The sequence below is a fragment of the Strigops habroptila genome, chromosome Z (assembly GCF_004027225.2).
Source record: "Strigops habroptila isolate Jane chromosome Z, bStrHab1.2.pri, whole genome shotgun sequence".
NCBI lineage: Eukaryota > Metazoa > Chordata > Aves > Psittaciformes > Psittacidae > Strigops > Strigops habroptila.
Genome location: NC_044302.2, coordinates 85,153,802 through 85,171,826, shown reverse-complemented (window position 1 = coordinate 85,171,826; position 18,025 = coordinate 85,153,802). Strand labels below are relative to the sequence as shown.

The 18,025-nt window shown below is 45.8% G+C and overlaps 1 protein-coding gene across 2 annotated transcripts in view; it reads left to right on the top strand.

The window, feature by feature from the left end:
- Nucleotides 1-6,979: 6,979 nt before the first annotated feature.
- PARP8 (poly(ADP-ribose) polymerase family member 8) overlaps nt 6,980-18,025 on the top strand; it is a 112,974-nt gene continuing 101,928 nt past the window's right edge. For both annotated transcript variants that reach the window (XM_030470037.1, XM_030470036.1), the window contains exons 1-2: nt 6,980-7,377; nt 8,109-8,163. In XM_030470037.1, the coding sequence (XP_030325897.1) occupies nt 7,287-7,377; nt 8,109-8,163 (146 nt within the window). In that variant the 5' untranslated portion in view covers nt 6,980-7,286. The remainder of the gene's footprint in view (nt 7,378-8,108; nt 8,164-18,025) is intronic.

The following is an 18,025-nucleotide window of genomic DNA, read 5'->3' as shown; positions in this document are numbered from 1 at the left end:
ACACCTCTTTAAATATTTTCAGGTTCCCAGGAATGCAAACATAAAAGTTACTTGTGTTTCTTTCTTACTTAATTGCGGTAATCAGTTCAGTACAATCTGAGCTGAGCTGAACTTGGGACAAAACTAGAAATGACATGAGACAATTTTCCAGACTGAAAAAGCAATTGGAAAGACATATATTGAATTCCCTTGAGCGAAGACCATCATTTCCAAGACCGACTGTCCTATCGTTCATGAAATTACTTGTAAAGCTCTTCAGAAAGTTTCTTCAAGAGGGTGGGTGGTATAATGGACACTGTCACAGGGACAAGAGCACACATTCAGAGACTGTAACAATAATGCTTAGGGTCCCTGGATGTCGGCAGCTTGTCAAGCTTCACAAATGTAAGGATCAACTGTAAAGATCCACTTCGCTTTTCTAACACTTCAATTTTCACTATTTTAATCACTAGAATTACCTCAGTCTATCTTTTTCTCAGCAAAATCAGCCATTCCTGTTGTAACAGTAGTAGAGTCATCAGGTAAATCAAGATCAGCTAAAAACCTAGAAATTTACGAGCCAGTTAAAATAAACGGAATAAATAACCAACCATATTTCCAGACTTCTTCTTCTATCCAGCTGATGCCATGAAACCAGGTACCAGCCATATTAGTTTTCTTGAAGACAGTAGTGTTTCTTTGTGGATGACTTCGCGCGGCAGTTGGCGCAGGCAGGGCGAGCGGGCAGCGAGCGGGATGGTGAGCACTCGCCTCAGGACCAGGGCCCGCTCTGGGAGCTCTGCCCCGGCGGTGGCCAGCGTAGGCACCCAGACAGGGCCGATGAGAGGGGAGGCTGCGGCGCAGGCCTCGGAGTGTAGAAAGTGCCTCGACTGGCCTCTTGAGGCGAGGGTGCCCAATGGACAGGGCTGCACTCGGTGCGCCCTGGTGGAGGTCCTCCTGCAGCAGGTGGCTGAGCTGCGGGAGGCTGTTGGAGAGCTAAAAGATGCCAAGGAAGCTGAGAGGAAGCTGGGCTGCTTGCTCCGGGCCCAAACTGTGCAGGGGCCGCAAACGTCCAGCATTGCTCACATAGGAAAGAAGGAGGGCAGCAACCCAGGAAGCTGGGAATTAGTCACGAGAAAAACTAACAAAAAAAGGAGGAAGAGGACAATTAGCAACAAGGGGCTTCCTCCTAAATCTGATGTCCCCACCCAGAACCACTTCGCAGTTCTGCAGGGGGCTAATGAGAAAGCACCCACCACACCTAATGAGCATCCTGCTGATGCACCAGTAAAGAGGATCACTACTGGTGCCTCAAGGAAGAAGCAGAGGGTCATAGTAGTAGGGGACTCTACTACTCTGAGGCACAGAGGCACTCATCTGCTGGCCTGATCCAGTCTCGAGGGAGGTGTGTCGCCTGCCAGGGGCTCGGACCAGGGATATTGCTGAGAGGCTGCCTGCTCTAGTAAGTCCTGCTGACTATTACCCCCTTCTAGTGGTCCATGTGGGTGCTGGAGATATAGATAGCAGTAGCCTGGAGAACATTAAGGAGGACTACAGAGCCCTGGGAGAGGTGGTTAGGGGCTCTGGAGCTCAGATAGTTTTTTCATCGATTCTCCAGGACAAAGGGGAGGACCTTAAAAAAGCTAGGTGCATTTGGCAGGTTAATAAATGGTTAGAATGGTGGTGCCATAGTCAGGGGTTTGGCTATTTAGAACATGGGGCTCCATTTGGGAGGCCAGATCTACTGGAGGCTGGTGGAGCTGGTCTGACAAAGAAGGGGAAGAGCTGTTTTGGTAGGAGGCTTGCCAGGCTGGTAAGGAAAGCTTTAAACTAGATGTGTTGGGGGAGGGGAGCATTGATCCATCCCAACGCTCCTGGTCAGTTGCGAGCACCTGTAATAAGTGCTTGGAGCGATGTAGAGATGTTCCAGCTGCCCCAGCCATTGAGTCGGCTTCATTTGGAGCTCGGCTAAGGTGCCTCTATACAAACGCCCGTAGTATGGGGAACAAGCAAGAGGAATTAGAGATGTGTGCAAGGCTACAGGAATATGATGTCATTGGTATCACAGAAACATGGTGGGATGGCTCCTATGACTGGAGTGTCGGAATGGAAGGTTACAGGCTGTTTAGAAAAGACAGGCCAGGCAGACGGGGAGGGGGCGTTGCTATCTATGTCAGTGATAGGCTAGAGAGTATGGAACTCTGTCTGGGGATGGGTGATGAGGTAAGAGAGTGTTTGTGGGTCAGGATCAAAGGGAAAACAGCAATGGGGGACATTACGGTGGGGATCTGTTACAGGCCGCCTGATCAAGAGGACTCTGTGGATGAAGCGCTCTACAGACAGATAGGAGCAGCCTCACGCTTGCAGGCCCTGGTCCTCATGGGGGACTTCAACCATCCTGACATCTGTTGGAGAGATGGTACGGCCCGGCACAAGCAATCCAGGAGGTTCCTCGATTGTGTGGAAGACAACTTCCTCTTTCAAGCAATAGAGGAGCCGACAAGGAGAGGTGCCATGCTTGACCTCGTGCTCACCAACAGGGAGGGACTGGTTGGAAATGTGATGCTCCAGGGCAGCCTTGGCTCTAGTGATCACGAGATGGTTGAGTTTGAGATCCTCAGGACAGTGAGAAGAGCGTGCAGCAAGCTCACTGCCCTGGACTTCAAGAAAGCAGACTTTGGCCTCTTCAGGAACCTCCTTAGTAAGGTTTCATGGGATACAGTCCTAGAGGGCAGGGGGGCCCAAGACTGCTGGTCAATATTCAAGGATCACCTGCTACTTGCTCAAGAGTGTTGCATCCCGACTAGAAGAAAGTGCAGCAGGAGGGCCAGGAGACCTCCATGGATGGACAAGGAGCTGCTGAGGAAACTTAGAGGGAAAAAAGAAGCTTATAGAAGGTTGAAGCGAGGACAGGCAGCCCGGGAAGAATACAGGAGCATCGCCCGGGAAGCTAGGGACCAGGTTAGGAAAGCTAAAGCCCAGCTAGAATGAAGGTTGGCAAGGGATGTAAAAGATAACAGGAAAGGATTCTATAGATACGTAGCAAATAAAAGGCAGACTAGGGAGAACGTGGGCCCTCTCCAGAAGCTATCAGGAGAACTGGCTATCATGGATTTGGAGAAGGCTGAGGTTCTTAATGACTTCTTTGCCTCTATCTTCACCAGTAAATGCTCTGACCACACCACGAAAGTCTTGGAAAGCAAATGAAGGGACTGTGAAAATGAAGACCTTAGGCCCACTGTAGGAGAGGATCAGGTTCGAGACCATCTTAAGAACCTGAACATGCACAAGTCCATGGGACCTGATGAAATACATCCGTGGGTCCTGAAGGAGCTGGCGAATGAAGTTGCTAAACCACTGTCCATCATATTTGAAAAATCCTGGCAGTCAGGTGAAGTTCCCGATGACTGGAAGAAGGGTAATATAACCCCCATTTTCAAGAAGGGGAAGATGGAAGACCCAGGGAACTACAGACCAGTCAGCCTCACCTCTGTGCCTGGCAAAATCTTGGAACAGTTTCTCCTGGAAAGCATGTTAAGGCACATGAAAAACAATGAGGTAGTTGGTGACAGCCAACATGGCTTCACTAAGGGCAAATCCTGCCTGACCAATTTGGTGGCCTTCTATGATGGAGCCACGGATCTGATGGACAGGGGCAGAGCAGTTGATGTCATCTACCTGGACTTGTGCAAAGCGTTTGACACTGTCCCGCATGACATCCTTGTCTCTAAATTAGAGAGACATCAATTTGATAGATGGACCACTCAGTGGATAAAGGACTGGCTCAATGGCCGCACGCAAAGAGTTGTGGTAAATGGCTCGATGTCCAGTTGGAAACCTGTAACGGGTGGTGTCCCTCAGGGATCAATGTTGGGACCGGTCCCGTTCAACATCTTTGTCAGCGACATGGACAGTGGGATTGAGTGCGCCCTCAGCAAGTTTGCCAACGACACCAAGCTGTGTGGTTTGGTTGATACGCTGGAGGGAAGGGATGCCATCCAGAGGGACCTTGACAGACTTGATAGGTGGGCCGATACCAACCTTATGAAGTTTAACCAAGCCAAGTGTAAGGTCCTCCACCTGGGTCAGGGCAATCCCAGGCACTGCTACAGGTTGGGCAGAGAAGAGATTCAGAGCAGCCCTGCAGAGAAGGACTTGGGGGTGTTGGCTGACAAACAGCTTAACATGAGCCGGCAGTGAGCGCTTGCAGCCCAGAAAGCCAACCATATCCTGGGCTGCATCAAAAGAAGCGTGACCAGCAGGTCGAAGGAGGTGATCCTGCCCCTCTACTCTGCTCTTGTGAGACCTCACTTGGAGTACTGCCTACAGTTCTGGTGTCCTCAACATAAAAAGGACATGGAGCTGTTGGAGCGAGTCCAGAGGAGGGCCACGAGGATGATAAGAGGGCTGGAGCACCTCCCATATGAAGACAGGCTGAGAAAATTGGGACTGTTCAGCCTGGAGAAGAGACCTCATAGCAGCCTTCCAGTATCTGAAGGGAGTCTATAAGGATGCTGGGGAGGGACTCTTCCTTAGGGACTGTAGTGGTAGGACAACGGGTAATGGGTTCAAACTTAAACAGGGGAAGTTTAGATTAGCTATAAGGAAGAGGTTCTTTACAGTGAGGGTGGTGAAGCACTGGAATAGGTTGCCCAGGGAGGTTGTGGATGCTCCATCCCTGGCGGTGTTCAAGGCCAGGTTGGACAGAGCCTTGGACCACATGGTTTAGGGCGAGGTGTCCCTGCCCATGGCAGGGGGGTTGGAACTAGATGATCTTAAGGTCCTTTCCAACCCTTACTATTCTATGATTCTATGATTCTATGACTTCACTGTTACCAAGCCTATGAAAATAGTATGAGGCTTAGAAAGGCAGTCAAAAATCATGTTAATTGACATGACACTGAGTAGAACCCTGCGGTCAGAATAAACTGTGAGCAGAATTGTCAGCATAAATACCCTTTAACTATATAATAACCTCCCCCCTTCCTGATCCATGTGGGAAGGATAACAGGGACCTTTCTCTACGAAGTTCAGGACTAAAACCCCAACAGAGTAACTCGAGTTCTGATTACATCTTCTAACAATGATTAAGGGGAAGGCAGCAAGCATGGCTGCTGATGCACTATCTTGAATATCTAGAAAAAAACCTCTAGAAAAGCATCCCTTGTTGACCAAGCTTGTGTAACTTCACCGAATGACAGTGTCTTACCATATTATGCTCTGCTTCTGACTACAGTGACATGTTCTGTATCCTGCCTTGGAAAAGTCTTCCTGCAGTAGAATCATAGAGTGATTTGGGTTGGAAAGGCCCTTAAAGCTCATCTAGTTCCAATCCCCCTGCCATGGTCAGGTTGCTCATACAGAGCTGGTATCTTCTGCTGAAAAACATCAGCAAGGTGTTCCCCATTTGCAAAGTAGCAGGGAAAAAGTGCGAACTTTTATGGTAAAAAACCTGTTCGTAACCATATGCAAATTTTACCCAAGGACAGGCTGACATGAAAACATTCTTGTACAATTTCTGAACTGAAAAGTCATCTGGAAATCTCCCTTCAAAGTTAAATTATTTTCTTAGAAGCAGAGAGTCCTATCACATGATGGACTGTAATTTCCGTTCTGTTCCCTCCTTCAGACACAGAATCTTATCGACACAGGAATAAATATAGAATCTTTTTATACTCACATTTTTAGCCATTTCCATGTAAGAACAAGTAAGAAAATAATGACTGTGTTCCTGTGTCTGAAAGCAACAATACATGATTAATACAGACTTGCTTAATGAAAAAACACTAAAACGACAGAGCTCAATAATGAATAATCCATGGGAGATGTTTAGGACTGGGTGAAAACACAAAAAACGAATTTTGCAGATATTCTTTCATCTTTTTTAATCAAATTGTTTCTACTACATTCACAGCCGTTTTTATTAATTATTCACTTTGCCCATTGATGGAAAATACAGTTTTGCAGACTCGACCACTCCTTCTGACTTTTTTTACGGTTATTACTAGTATCGCATTAGTGCCCAAAGCCTGGATTAGCGCCGACTGTAAGGCACTAACGACCGCGTCCTCTCCCTTAGGTTTGAGAGACAGCTTTGCTGGAGACTGAAGCGACGGGGGCGCGATTAAAACCCGCGGTGGCCGCAGGGAGACTAGGGACACGTTAGCTCTATTACACCGTCTCGGCGGGCACGCATCCCCGTGGGCAGGGCAGGGCGGAGGCAGGCAGGGCTCGGCACGCTGCTGGGGCTGGGCTGCCGGGCTCTCTGCCCGGGAAGAGCCGGGCACAGCGGGGCCCGGCAGAAGCGCAGCCGGCGGGGAGAGCCGCAAGGGTCGCCCGCAGGGCAGGCCGGCCGGGAACCGGAGGGCGGCCGGGAAGGGCCCCGCCACACGGCGCTTCCCCCGGCACACAGCGGAGCTGGCCCCGCTCCTCCGCCCGGGCCCGGGAAGCGCTCCTGTCCCGCGGCGGTGCCTGCTGCCTCCCCGGCGCCGGCCTAGGGCCGCCCCGCCGCCCGGATCACTTGCCATTTGCATTTCTCCGCTGCTCGGGAGGAGGCAGCAGCCTGTGCCCGGGGCTGGGGCTAGAGGGAGGAGGTGAGGGCCGCCGGCGGGGCCGGGGCCATCGATCCCACCGCCTCCCGGTCCGCCCGCACGGCTCTGTGCATCCGGTTCTTCCTTCCCCCGCGCCGCCTCCAACGGGGGAGCCGGCGGGGGCCGTACGTGCCGGGCCGGCAGCGAGGGGAGTGTCTGCGGCTCAGCGTCGCTGCAGCAGCGCCGGCCCCGCTGCGCCGATAACGACAGGGTGCGGGCTCCGCCGCCGTCCCTCCGCGCTGCTGCTGCGCGGCGATCGCCGCTGCCGGCGGGAGGGGCCGGGATGTGAGCGTCGGGTCGGCTTGGCCCCCCCCACCCTCTTCCCCCCCCCCTTTCCCCTCCCTCCCTCCTTCCCTCCCGCCTTTTAAATAAGACCAAGCCAGTCAACCAACCCCAAAACCCCAGAGGGCGTGGGGAGGTGGGGGATCCCGTGTCGCCGCCGCCACCCTCCGCTGGATCCATTGTGAGGAAATTGCTGTTCGCCGGCAGCGGCGGCACATCTGGGCGGGCACATCTGGGCATGCAACATCGGCTCCCGCCGCCTTCCTCCCCCGTCCTCCAGCCGGCCGAGCGAATCCCTCCGGGCCGCCGGGGAGACTGCCGCTCGCCAGCCCCGGGGTCTGTCTTTCGGACCGAATATTAAAAGCTGGCAGCCCGGGGAGTGGGGTGTGTGGAAATAAAGGCTGCTTTTTATTTTTTTCCCCTGGGATTTATTTCATGGGGATGTGTTCAAGACAAGAGAGGATTCAGAAGGATATTGACGTTGTGATCCAAAAGTGCAAGGCGGAGAAGGACTGCCTGTTTGCAGGTGAGTTTCAATCCCGGGCGCCAGGTTGGCGGCGCGGAGGCTGCCGCCGCCCGCTCCGGACCGCGCTCCCCCCGCGGTGCCCGTGCCCTTCGCCGCCGTTACTGGCAGCGGGGGCTGCCGCCGAACCCGCGTGTGCCGGCCCTCGGCCCCCTTCCTCCCCCTCCTCCTCCCTTTCCGAGAGCATGTGAGGCCAGCTGAGACGGGGAAGTGGGGGGGATCGCGATCGCGGCGGCGGCCGCACGCAGAACCGTGCCGGTGCGGGTGGGTGCTCGCGTTGCCTGGCGCAGCTGCTGGGGCGAGCGCGCAGCCGAGCGCAGCCCCGGTGCCTCTCGCTGCGCCCCTGCCTGCCGGGCGGCCCGGCTCCGGCCGGCCCCCGTGCCCGCCTTCACCCGCGACCGCCCGGCAGCACGGCCGGCGGTGAACGTGCCTCTTTCCCGTTACAAACCTCCCTCTCCACCCAGGCCCCGTGGTTTCGCGGCTTCCTCGGTGATCCGCCGCAGGAGCGTGCCTGGCCGCTGCCTGTTGCCGTTCCCGACAATGGAGATCCCGGCCGTTGCCATAGCACCGGCACTTGTTGAGACGGGCTGGGGGACATGCTACATCTCCCCCCGTTCACCTCGACCCCCTTTCCGCCCACCCCCGGGTCGGTAACCGGAATGCGGGCCCGCAAAACCCCCCTATTTCAGCCAAAATAAAGACAAGTTGTAATAACACAGCTGTTTGTCTTTCAGATTTCAGGTACTCAGACTCCACCTTTACCTTCACCTATATTGGAGGCTCCAAAAGGTACTTTTTTTCCCACAGTAATGACTCCCTTCATTTCCTGCTGGCAGTGAGGTGCAGCGGTTCCGTACCGTGGCAGGCATTTTTGTTTCCTGTTGCAAGGAGGGTCAGTAAATCACCTGCCTTGGCACAAACATAAACTGAGGAAGAGGTGTTGAGGGAGGTGACCAGAAAGGTGGTCCGAGTTGTCAGAGGCTCGTTCTTCTCAGTGCTGCTCTGTGAAGTTTCACTGTTACTCCTTGATTTTTTGTGGATATGTAGAATTTCTGCCATACGTAAACTTAACAGAAACACAGCAAAGGCATCAGTGTATGATACAAAGTTAATTCATGTTAAAAAATAGGGAAAGCTACAATTTTAATAACAAATAGGCAAAATTTCACATCAGCACCTTACTTTCTGACGAGAGCCATATTTAGTCCCGTGGCAAATGCAAGACTGCAGCTGACCAAATCAAATTCCTGAGACAGTAAGTGGAATGTCAGTCATTATAGCTTATGAGGCTAAAATATGGTTTTATTGAACGTTAATTTAAATACTATTTCTAAGTGACTCTGACCTTTTGGTTATAAACTGGACTGTGCCTGTACACATTTTAAAATTATATTTCAGCGTTTGTTGTATTTGTTTTCAAAAGGGAATATATGTAAAAGCTTGAACACACATCCTTTTCATTTCCCTGGCTGTTAGTTGCCTTTTACTTAGTAAGGTGTTAACAGTACATTCTCTGTATCTCTCTTTTATCTGGATTTTATTACACAGGGCAAGAAGTCTTGTTTTTATTTGTTAATCTTACTTCCCCCCCCCCCCCTCAGTTGGCCTGTTACCTTCAGCAATTGTTTTTCTTTCCCAGGGTATGTCAGGTTAAAGTGTTGTCTCCCTCGCAAGGGAACCTTTTGGTGCAGGCAGCACTCCCACAGCCCTGGGTTCTCCCCTGTGCATGCTTCAGGGTCTGGCTGCAGGATCAGGCTCCCAGATGGTCCCCAGGAATCACTCAGAAAAGTGCTTTCCCACCTCACTACCCTGCCTCTTGCTGCTAAAGAGAAAGACAACTTCTGTTTTCAACTCCATTTACAGTGGAGTAGAATAGTTCACCCAGGATCTGAAAATCAATGTATTTTTAAGTTGCTTGTAGTATATACTCTTTCATTTAGGGTTTTAGTATATGTTTTGTTTTGGTCTTGTTTTAAAAGACGATCTTGAAAGGGTTGATTCAGTAAAAATTATCTAACATATTATTTGCCATGTAGTTAAAACGATTGTTTTGAAAGTTTCTTTGCATTGTTTTCTAATCCAAATATTGCAGCAGGGAACCAGGAAGTGAAACCTGTCTATTGTTTCCAGTTTCCAAGCTGAACAAAGTAAAAAGCCTAAGGGCATAACTGATTGGAAACAAACTGGTTTATAAATGTTGAAACCAAACGTTGTCAGTTCTACAAGGAGAGGTGGAAGGCTGCCTTACATCCTGCAGCCTTGCATTTTAGTGGTGGTCAGCATTTGCCATGACACTGTTGACTGGAAGCTAGTCTCAGGACCTTGAAAATTCAAACCGAATGGAGAAACAAACATTATGCTTACAGAAATTGGTGAAAGTGGGTTGTTAGTTAGAGCATACTTAAATATCACTTTCCTTTTCACATTTTAAGGACAGTTAAAAAGCATCCTTTGACATAAGGGTTTGATGTTTTCTGCTTGTTTGTCTTATGACCTAGAAAGACATTGTACAATATCCTCATTGTACAGTGGTGTACTCAGTGGCAAGTTTATGGCAGTGAGCTCTCTTGTGAAGTACATAAAATTAAAACCCTAAGCCTTGACTTAACTTGAAAACTTCAGTTTCTTGCATCAACGAGGAGTTAGTGGTTTCTTCTCAGGGAAGGTGCTGGCTGAGCAGCAGCTATAGTGCATGTGTGCAGCATTGGGGCAAGTCTCCACTTACAGGGTCAACAGCTGTGACTTGTACATAGTAACAGTTTAGGAGAGCACAGGGCTATCTTAAGGATCTTCTTCTTGCATTTGGCCATGATTTTTTTCTTACTGCCACTGCTGCAGCTGTGGACTTCTCGAGTGGTGACCCCATTTTTTTAACTACTGCACTCAGGAATTGTGCCTAAATGACAAAACCTCTTTTAACTTGTGATTATGGACTTGAATATCAGCCGACAGGCCTTGTCCGGTTACTTCATATATTCAGCCTGATGACTTTGTATTTCGAATCAACAGGAACACAGGCTTTTCAGTATTGGCCACAGGGATGGATGTTCGCTGCATGGATGTTCAAACCAAGAAACAGATTTAAATGAGTAAGACTAGAAATAGTGTGTAAGGAAGATTACAGTATGTTAGCAGTCATTAGCCATGCTTGGAATGAAATCTTTCTCATGCTTTGTTTCCCTCAGATTTTCCTTTAGGTCAGTGTGTATTATGGCTTTCTTCTAGCCATAGGGTTAGATACAAGAGCGGAAACCCTTGAAAGAAGGCAATATGTTTTCTGTTTGAGAAGAAGGATTCTTTGTCTTACCCTTGTATAAAGGCGGGTGACAATACTAGCTGTTAAACATCACTAGGGGTTTTCCTCTGCATACCGCAGTTGCCTCTAGTGCCCATTAAGTCCATTTATCAGTGGTCTTAATTTATAATCTCAGCCAGATTCTCAGTAAATCAGTGTAAGTCCATGAAGTCATCATATCAGTAGTATTTCTGTTATGATGAGGACCTAAAATCTGTTTGTATTTGCTCTTTAAACCATTAAGTTTATCTGTGGGAGATTTTTCTTCTTGGGGCCAGCTTCTCTGACTTTATCTGATTTTTCCTTGTTGCTTGCATTGATTGCGCAGCCTCTTCCTACATTAGTACTATTCAAATATTGAAGTAGTACATAACAATGCTACAGATCAATCCAAATAGATAGGCCTGATCTGGAGCAAATTTATAATCTCTTCAGTGGAGTTAATGTGTATTCCCATAGAAAAGTAGTAATAGTTCAGTTAATCCTTTTGGACTGCATTTCGCTGTACTTTTTTTTTTTTCTTTAAGTGCACTGTGTTCACACTTCCAAATTATTAGGGTTGTCTGACACTGCAGGGATGCTTCCTGGTTTGGGAAGGTTGTAACTAGCAATTCATTAGAGAAAGCACATCTTTGTGCACAATATGGGCATTAAATATGGGGCAGATTTTTTATCACTTTAGTAATTTTTAATTTCGTTGTCAGAAAGCAATAAGTAGGGTGATGGATTTTGTACAAAGTGAGGTGTCCATTTGGGTGCTGTGACTGTGCAAGATTTATTCTTCTTTAAACTACGTCTGGCAGAATATCAGAAATGGCTGTATTTTTTATGCTTTTTACTGCAGGATCTAAAAAGGATATTAAACTGTGAACATGTTGAACTCTCTTTTTTTTTGCTATTTTTTTAAAGAATCTCTTGTTTCCCTTTTCTTATTTTCTGGCTCCGTATGAAACATTGCTCCTCCAGAAACTGTGCAGGCTCCGAACTGCTGATCTGTCATTTTTCAAATAAAAATGTGTGATGCCCTGAAGTTGTTTTCACTTTATATGTCATTTGACATGGTTTACATAGAAGCAGTGCTTGGTTGTCCTGAAAAAATGATGTTTCCTTTTCTTAGTGTTTTTCTCACCCCCTCTTTTCTTATTTTTTTTTTTTCCTGAGGCTAAACAAGGACATCATATCAGTACTGAAATACCTCTTTGTTCAAATATGTACTTAACTGTCATTGGCAGCAAAGGACAATGACAGTAAGACTGTGCATAAGAACAGATCTAATACTGCAGCATATTGTAAAGAAACTAGATAAGACCTGTAAGAACTGAACATACAGATTAATTTTGTCAGCAAAATTCTCATCTCCTTTTTGTGCAGTGGACTCTTGTGTTCTGCTTTCCATACTTTAGCACACTGATTGTAACAGTGGCAGGTCTGAAGAAGCAAAGAAAGTTGAATTTTGTTCCAAAGTGATCCCCCCCCCCCCCAAATATTGGTGAATTTTTAACTTAGGCTTTTTCATTTTGAGTATTTGGCTTCTTGTATTCTATTTAAGAGGTTATACATAGCACTTAATATTGTAGTATCAGAAATTCTCACAAAACTGCTGAATTAATTCCCACCTCACTGTAGCAGTGAAATATTTCACAGCTGGGGAGCTGTGCTACTGAAACAGTAACTAAATCGCTTGTGGCTTTCTATAGCTAGAGATGAAAACTACTATCTGATCTCCTAGCACATTATGTCTACCAGGTGTTTGAACCACTTGATGATAGATAGATAGAGGTAACCTTTTTTCCCCATTTAGTGGTATGCCTGATTACTACTTGCGTGAATTTCATTAAACTGCCTGCATGAGAGATTTCATTTGGTGAATAATTTTGAAATTCTCATGTTGCTCTGATGATGCTGAAAGCCTTCCATATAAAAAAAAGCTTTGAAGAGAAATGGTTTTGGGCTAATTTATGTGGTTTTTAATCTTTAGATTTATGTTCAATTTATATTTACTGTAGCAAGAAAGGAGAGAGAGAACTGAAAAACATTTTTTAAAACAAAATGTAAAACTGTGTCCATCAGAAAATACCAAAATGGACCACTTTTCTGAACTTTTTCATTTTTTTCTTTCCAAAATGATCCATTTTAATACCAGCATTTTTTTTGATAGGTTGGTTTTAACCTAGCTCCTCTGTTGGGTTTGTTGCGTGAGTGTGTTTACTGGCTATACAATGTTTAAGAAGAGAAGGTCGGACTGTTCCTTTTGGAAGCAGTGGTGGCTTACGCAGCATGAAAGTGTCCATGGAAATACGACTTAAGAAGACAAGAATAAGTTTTTATGAAATCCATTGCTCCGAATGGTTTCAGTTTAGCTGAAATAGCTTTTGTACAGAGCTTAGGAACGGTTTGTGCAAGGACAGTTTATCTTCTGTTGCCGATGGCTGTGCTTAACTTTGTGTTCAGGTTATTAAAGAATGTAATTTGAAAAGATGAATTCCACATGTTTTGGGCCACATGAAAACCTCTTTACCTGTCCCTCACTCACAATCAGTACTAAAGCTGAGTCCCAAAATGGTTTCAGAGTGTTTTGTAGGTATAAACATTAGTTGAAAAATAAATGGTGATTACTTCACAAGGACTGTTTTGTGAAAACACCTAAAAGGATTGTGTTGACTTTGTCCAGATTAAAACTCTGTGAAATCCAGACATTTTAGTATACATTTATGTAAAACAGTGGAAACAAACAAACAAAAAAACCCCAAACAAACCCCAAAACCAACACTCCCCAACACCCAGCCAAAACAAGCAAACACAAAGAACAAACATCCCCTTCCCCCCCCCAAAAAAAAAGTTTTACAGTATTTACAGTGTTTCAGGCCAAAACCGTAACCTTCAAATACAAAAAACTTCTGGAAAACATATTTGGTTAATGCCTTAGTACAACAGTTACGAATACCATCAACAGCCTTCCTTTATGGATTTGGAATTATATAAAGTAATCTACTGGTTTAATATGGGTCTGTGAATATTACATGAAATCTTTCATACATGGTTGTAGCTCTAATAGACTTCTAGCTGAAAACTGATCGTCTTAATTACTTTCTTTTAAGAAGGTGTAATTTTAGAGAATTATTTTGCTGTAAAGACTTTTAGCCATCTTACAGAACAAGGCTTGTAAGGTTTGGCGTAAAACTTCAGTAGTAGGATTTTGTAGGCTTATAGGTTGAAAGACTCATGTTTTATCAGTGGATGACAAGAACAGTGAAATTGGATGTGTTTAGATGGCAACAGGAGGAACATAACCTCTGCAAGAATCTCCTTGGGCATACACTAGTTTTGTTAACTCAGGCCAACAGAAGTTTTAATTTAGTTTAGTACCGGTCTCTAGAGCACGAAGTAAGGAGTCACAATAATCAGCCCACCAAAGATGCAAGCTCTCTTACCTTTTACAGACCTGTGTGCATATACTTCTCTTTTTTTCCTTTTATTTTTAAACAGCTGTATAACTCAAGAGCATCATTGCCTTTGGCATATAGTCCCTGTGCCAGATTTTGCTGTTGATGGATTTTTTATAGCAAACTTCAGTGTTGGTTAAAGCTGTTCTACCTTCATTACTGCAGTGAAATTGCATGCAACTAGCAGCCACTAGTTCTCCTTGTTAAGGTATTTTGCTAGGTAATCTGAGGATGTTTACAATTCCATGTTTTGGCTGTTACATTTTATTTGTTTGTTTTGGAATTCTTATTTAAAATGGTAAATTGTGAGAAATTCTAGTATTTATTTGGTTCTAACTATTTGTAGTGAATTAAAGAAATGCATTCTCCCTGTGAACCACACTATAGGGAGTAGATGAGAGCAGGGAGGCTCCAGATTCTTTCTGTACCTGAATCTGTATTTTACTCATAAGCTATTAATTGGTTTAGATTGTCCCCCTTGTGATGAACAGCTGCCCACTATACTGTTTGTGTGTTTAAATAGGTAGATACTAAAAAATACTACTTCATAAAGGTTAAACCTTTGTTTAAGGTGTGAAGAAACACATTCATCCTGTATTTCAGCTAAAAACTGCCCTTTGCCAAGGACAACAAAGACACAGAGATAGTGTAAATACCTTTTACATCTAGCACTCTCTGGCTTCAAGGCAGGCATAGATGTGTGGAAGATGATGGCCTCCCAGTGTGCTAATAAGGATTAGGAAGGCATTTGCTGTCCATGAAGAGAACAGGAGTTGCAGTTACATGAGTCAGGATAAAAATTATGAAAGCTATTGATTTCATTCATGGAGGACATAAACCGATTGTCATTTGAGGTCAAGAAAAGCTTGTACCCTGGCTGCAAAGTCCTTCCGTATTTCCCCTATTAGTAAGGCATAATCAGCCAACAGCACAGTGGTTCAAGTCCTTGACTGAAAGACCACTGTGAAAGGTGACAATTTCTGAAGTGTGTTTCCAGTGTATTTCAGTGTATGTAACAGTTGCAGAACGTTTGATGTAGGTACTGAGCAAATCATCATAAATTGCTGATGCTAATGAGCATTTCACCATTACTCTGGCTGCTTACAGTGTATTTGTATCTGTATTTTGTCCCAAGTTAGTTCTCAGTTGTGCTTTATGTGATACAACATGATTACCATATTCTTAGTTACTTTAAATTGACAAATTGCCATGGAATTCAGTAAAGTTGTGCCAACTTACAGCACTGAGGACCTGTCTGTAATTATAGTCATCTTGTTAAGGAAGTTTAAATAGAACAAAGCTAAATATAAATGCAGTATGTTATCTTCATTGACTTCTAATAGAATAGTTTAATGTTTGCATGATTAGTTACATATCAAAATGAACTTATGCATTATGTGTGTTCACGTTTTAGGTGACAGGTAAGGATGAGTTTCATGGAAGCTGATTGAGTGAGATATAAGTTAAGTTCTTTGGGAATGGCTCATCTAGGGGCAGGATGGACGAGATGGGGCAGACTAAAATGGGGCAGGTATGTCTGGTGACAGAGACTTGAGAAGTTTTCCTGCATAGCAAACAGCTGTTCTCAGCAGTGTGGCACTCGAGTCTCATGTTTGCCTGTGGTGCAACCCTACAAGCAAAGGCACTAGCCAAGACACCACAGTGGTCTCTTTTTTCATTTCCAGTGCTAAGGTGAGCTTGACAAAGTGCTTAGCTGCCTGCAGTGTAGATTTTCCCACAGGATCCCTCTGGCACAGGGAAGGTCTTGTCCCATAGAATACCACCTCTGCACCCCTGCTTGAGAGATAATGATGGCTTTAATCTGCAGAATTTAGAGAAGGTTTCACACCAACCCTCACGTGAAATGGCCATATCCATTTCTAGCATAGCCATGCTACTGCAGAGCATAGGCTCCTTAAAATTGTCTTTCCATTCCTTCCCAATTTGTCATTTCCCACCCTTCTTTTTTCTGGCCCTTTGTTTTCCAGAGGTGCTCTACATCCTGATTAATTCTGACAAAAACTGGTGGTATGTGTTGTGTTCATACACAGACATGAAATATTTGGTATTAAACAATTGTACTATGCAGGTTAACAACATGGAACAGCTGTAGATCACGTATCTCCCAGTTCTCTTCAGATTATATATATATATATATCCTGGTTAATAAATGCTTGTTCAGGTTCTTGGGAAGTTTCACCAGAGTAACAACGGGTGCTCATACTGTTAATCAGAGTGATCACATGTTCACTGCTGTTCGTTATTCAGGTTTTGGTGTCTAATGTGTGGGTGGCTAGGAAAGAAATCGCTGCTGAAATAATTGTAGCTGCAGCCTGAGTTGTTTGATGGTTGAAGTTTTAAAATCTTTTTTAGCTGAGATGTTTTTGAGATTTCTGTTGTGCCTAAGTAGGGCCAAACGGAGATATTTAGAAATAGGATGTATTTGGGGTCTTTCGCTGCAGATGCTGTACAGGTGTAAAAATGCATTTTAGCTTGAACCAATAAGATTTGTTTGCTCTTTATGCATTATAGAAAATGTTTTAAATAGAACTGCAAAGCTAATAAAAAAAAAGATGTTGCTTTATACTTTCCCATTCTTCACTGTATGGGCTACTTACTCTTTATAAAGTACTCTTTATGCGTCTTTGGGAGCGTCTTTCCAATAACTATTTTTAATTCTATTCCCCCAAATATAGAAAGCCTTCTGATATTTCCGTTCATAACAATGCGGAGTTCATTACGTGCATGGTGCTATTAACTGTCACTCTGAACTTCCAAGGTGTTCAGTACCTGCCTTGGGGAACGTTACAATGTTCTTGTCATGTATGTGTCCACTAATATAACTGGTTGAGGGTGACTTTTTGCCCTCTATGATGCTGTTTGAGGTTTTTCTTGGTTGGCGTCTGCCTTGGTTTGTGATGATAGAAGTGATGAATGAAAGACTCATCCTGTTGCAAACCTATTGGGGGAGTTTCACCAGTGTGAGCTGGACTCCTTATGTTTTTTAAGGGTCGGGCTTGAAAACCCTTTGCCTGTTGAGAATATCACCAGCCCCAAAGGCACAGGATGCGTGAAGTGTGCCCTCAGCACCTGTATGACTAAGGAAATCTGTCAAGTGGTGTGCCAGTAGGTACAGCCAGAGGAATGAATGGGCCATAGGCTGTGCCCTGCACAGCTGTGTAGATGGAGGGAAGGTGCAGTCATTGAGCATACCCTCCCGGAAGGCTGCTCTTCCACACCTTGGATGATATAGCACTGGGATCATAGAATCATAGAATCAATCATAGAATCATCCAGGTTGGAACAGACCTTTAAGGTCACCAATTCCAACCATTACCCCAGGACTGCCAAGTCCACCACTAAGCCATGTCACTGAGGGCCTCATCTACATGGTTTTTGAACACTTCCAGGGACGGTGATTCCACCACTGCCCTGGGCAGCCTGTTCCAGTGCCTGAGCACCCTCTCTGTGAAGAAATGTTTCATAATACCCAATCTAAACCTCCTCTGGTGCAGCTTGAGGCCATTTCTTCTTGCCCTATCACTTGTTGCTGAGGAGAAGAGACCAGCCACCCCGTCCCTACAGCCTCCTTTCAGGTAGCTGTAGAGAGTGATAAAGTCCCCCCTGAACCTTTTCTCCTCCAGACTAAACACCCCCAGGTCCCTCAGCTGCTCCTCATCACACTTGTGCTCCAGACCCTTCACCAGCTCTGTTGCCCTTCTCTGGACCCGCTCCAGCACCTCAATGTCTCTCTTGTAGTGAGGGGCCCAGAACTGAACACAGGATTCGAGGTGTGGCCTCACCAGTGCCCAGTACAGGGGGAAAAGGATCTACCTGAAGTGACTGTCTTTGATCAGAGAGATTTCGGACCAGCGGCCATGGGGCAGAGCCTGCCAGCCTGCCATGGAAGCAT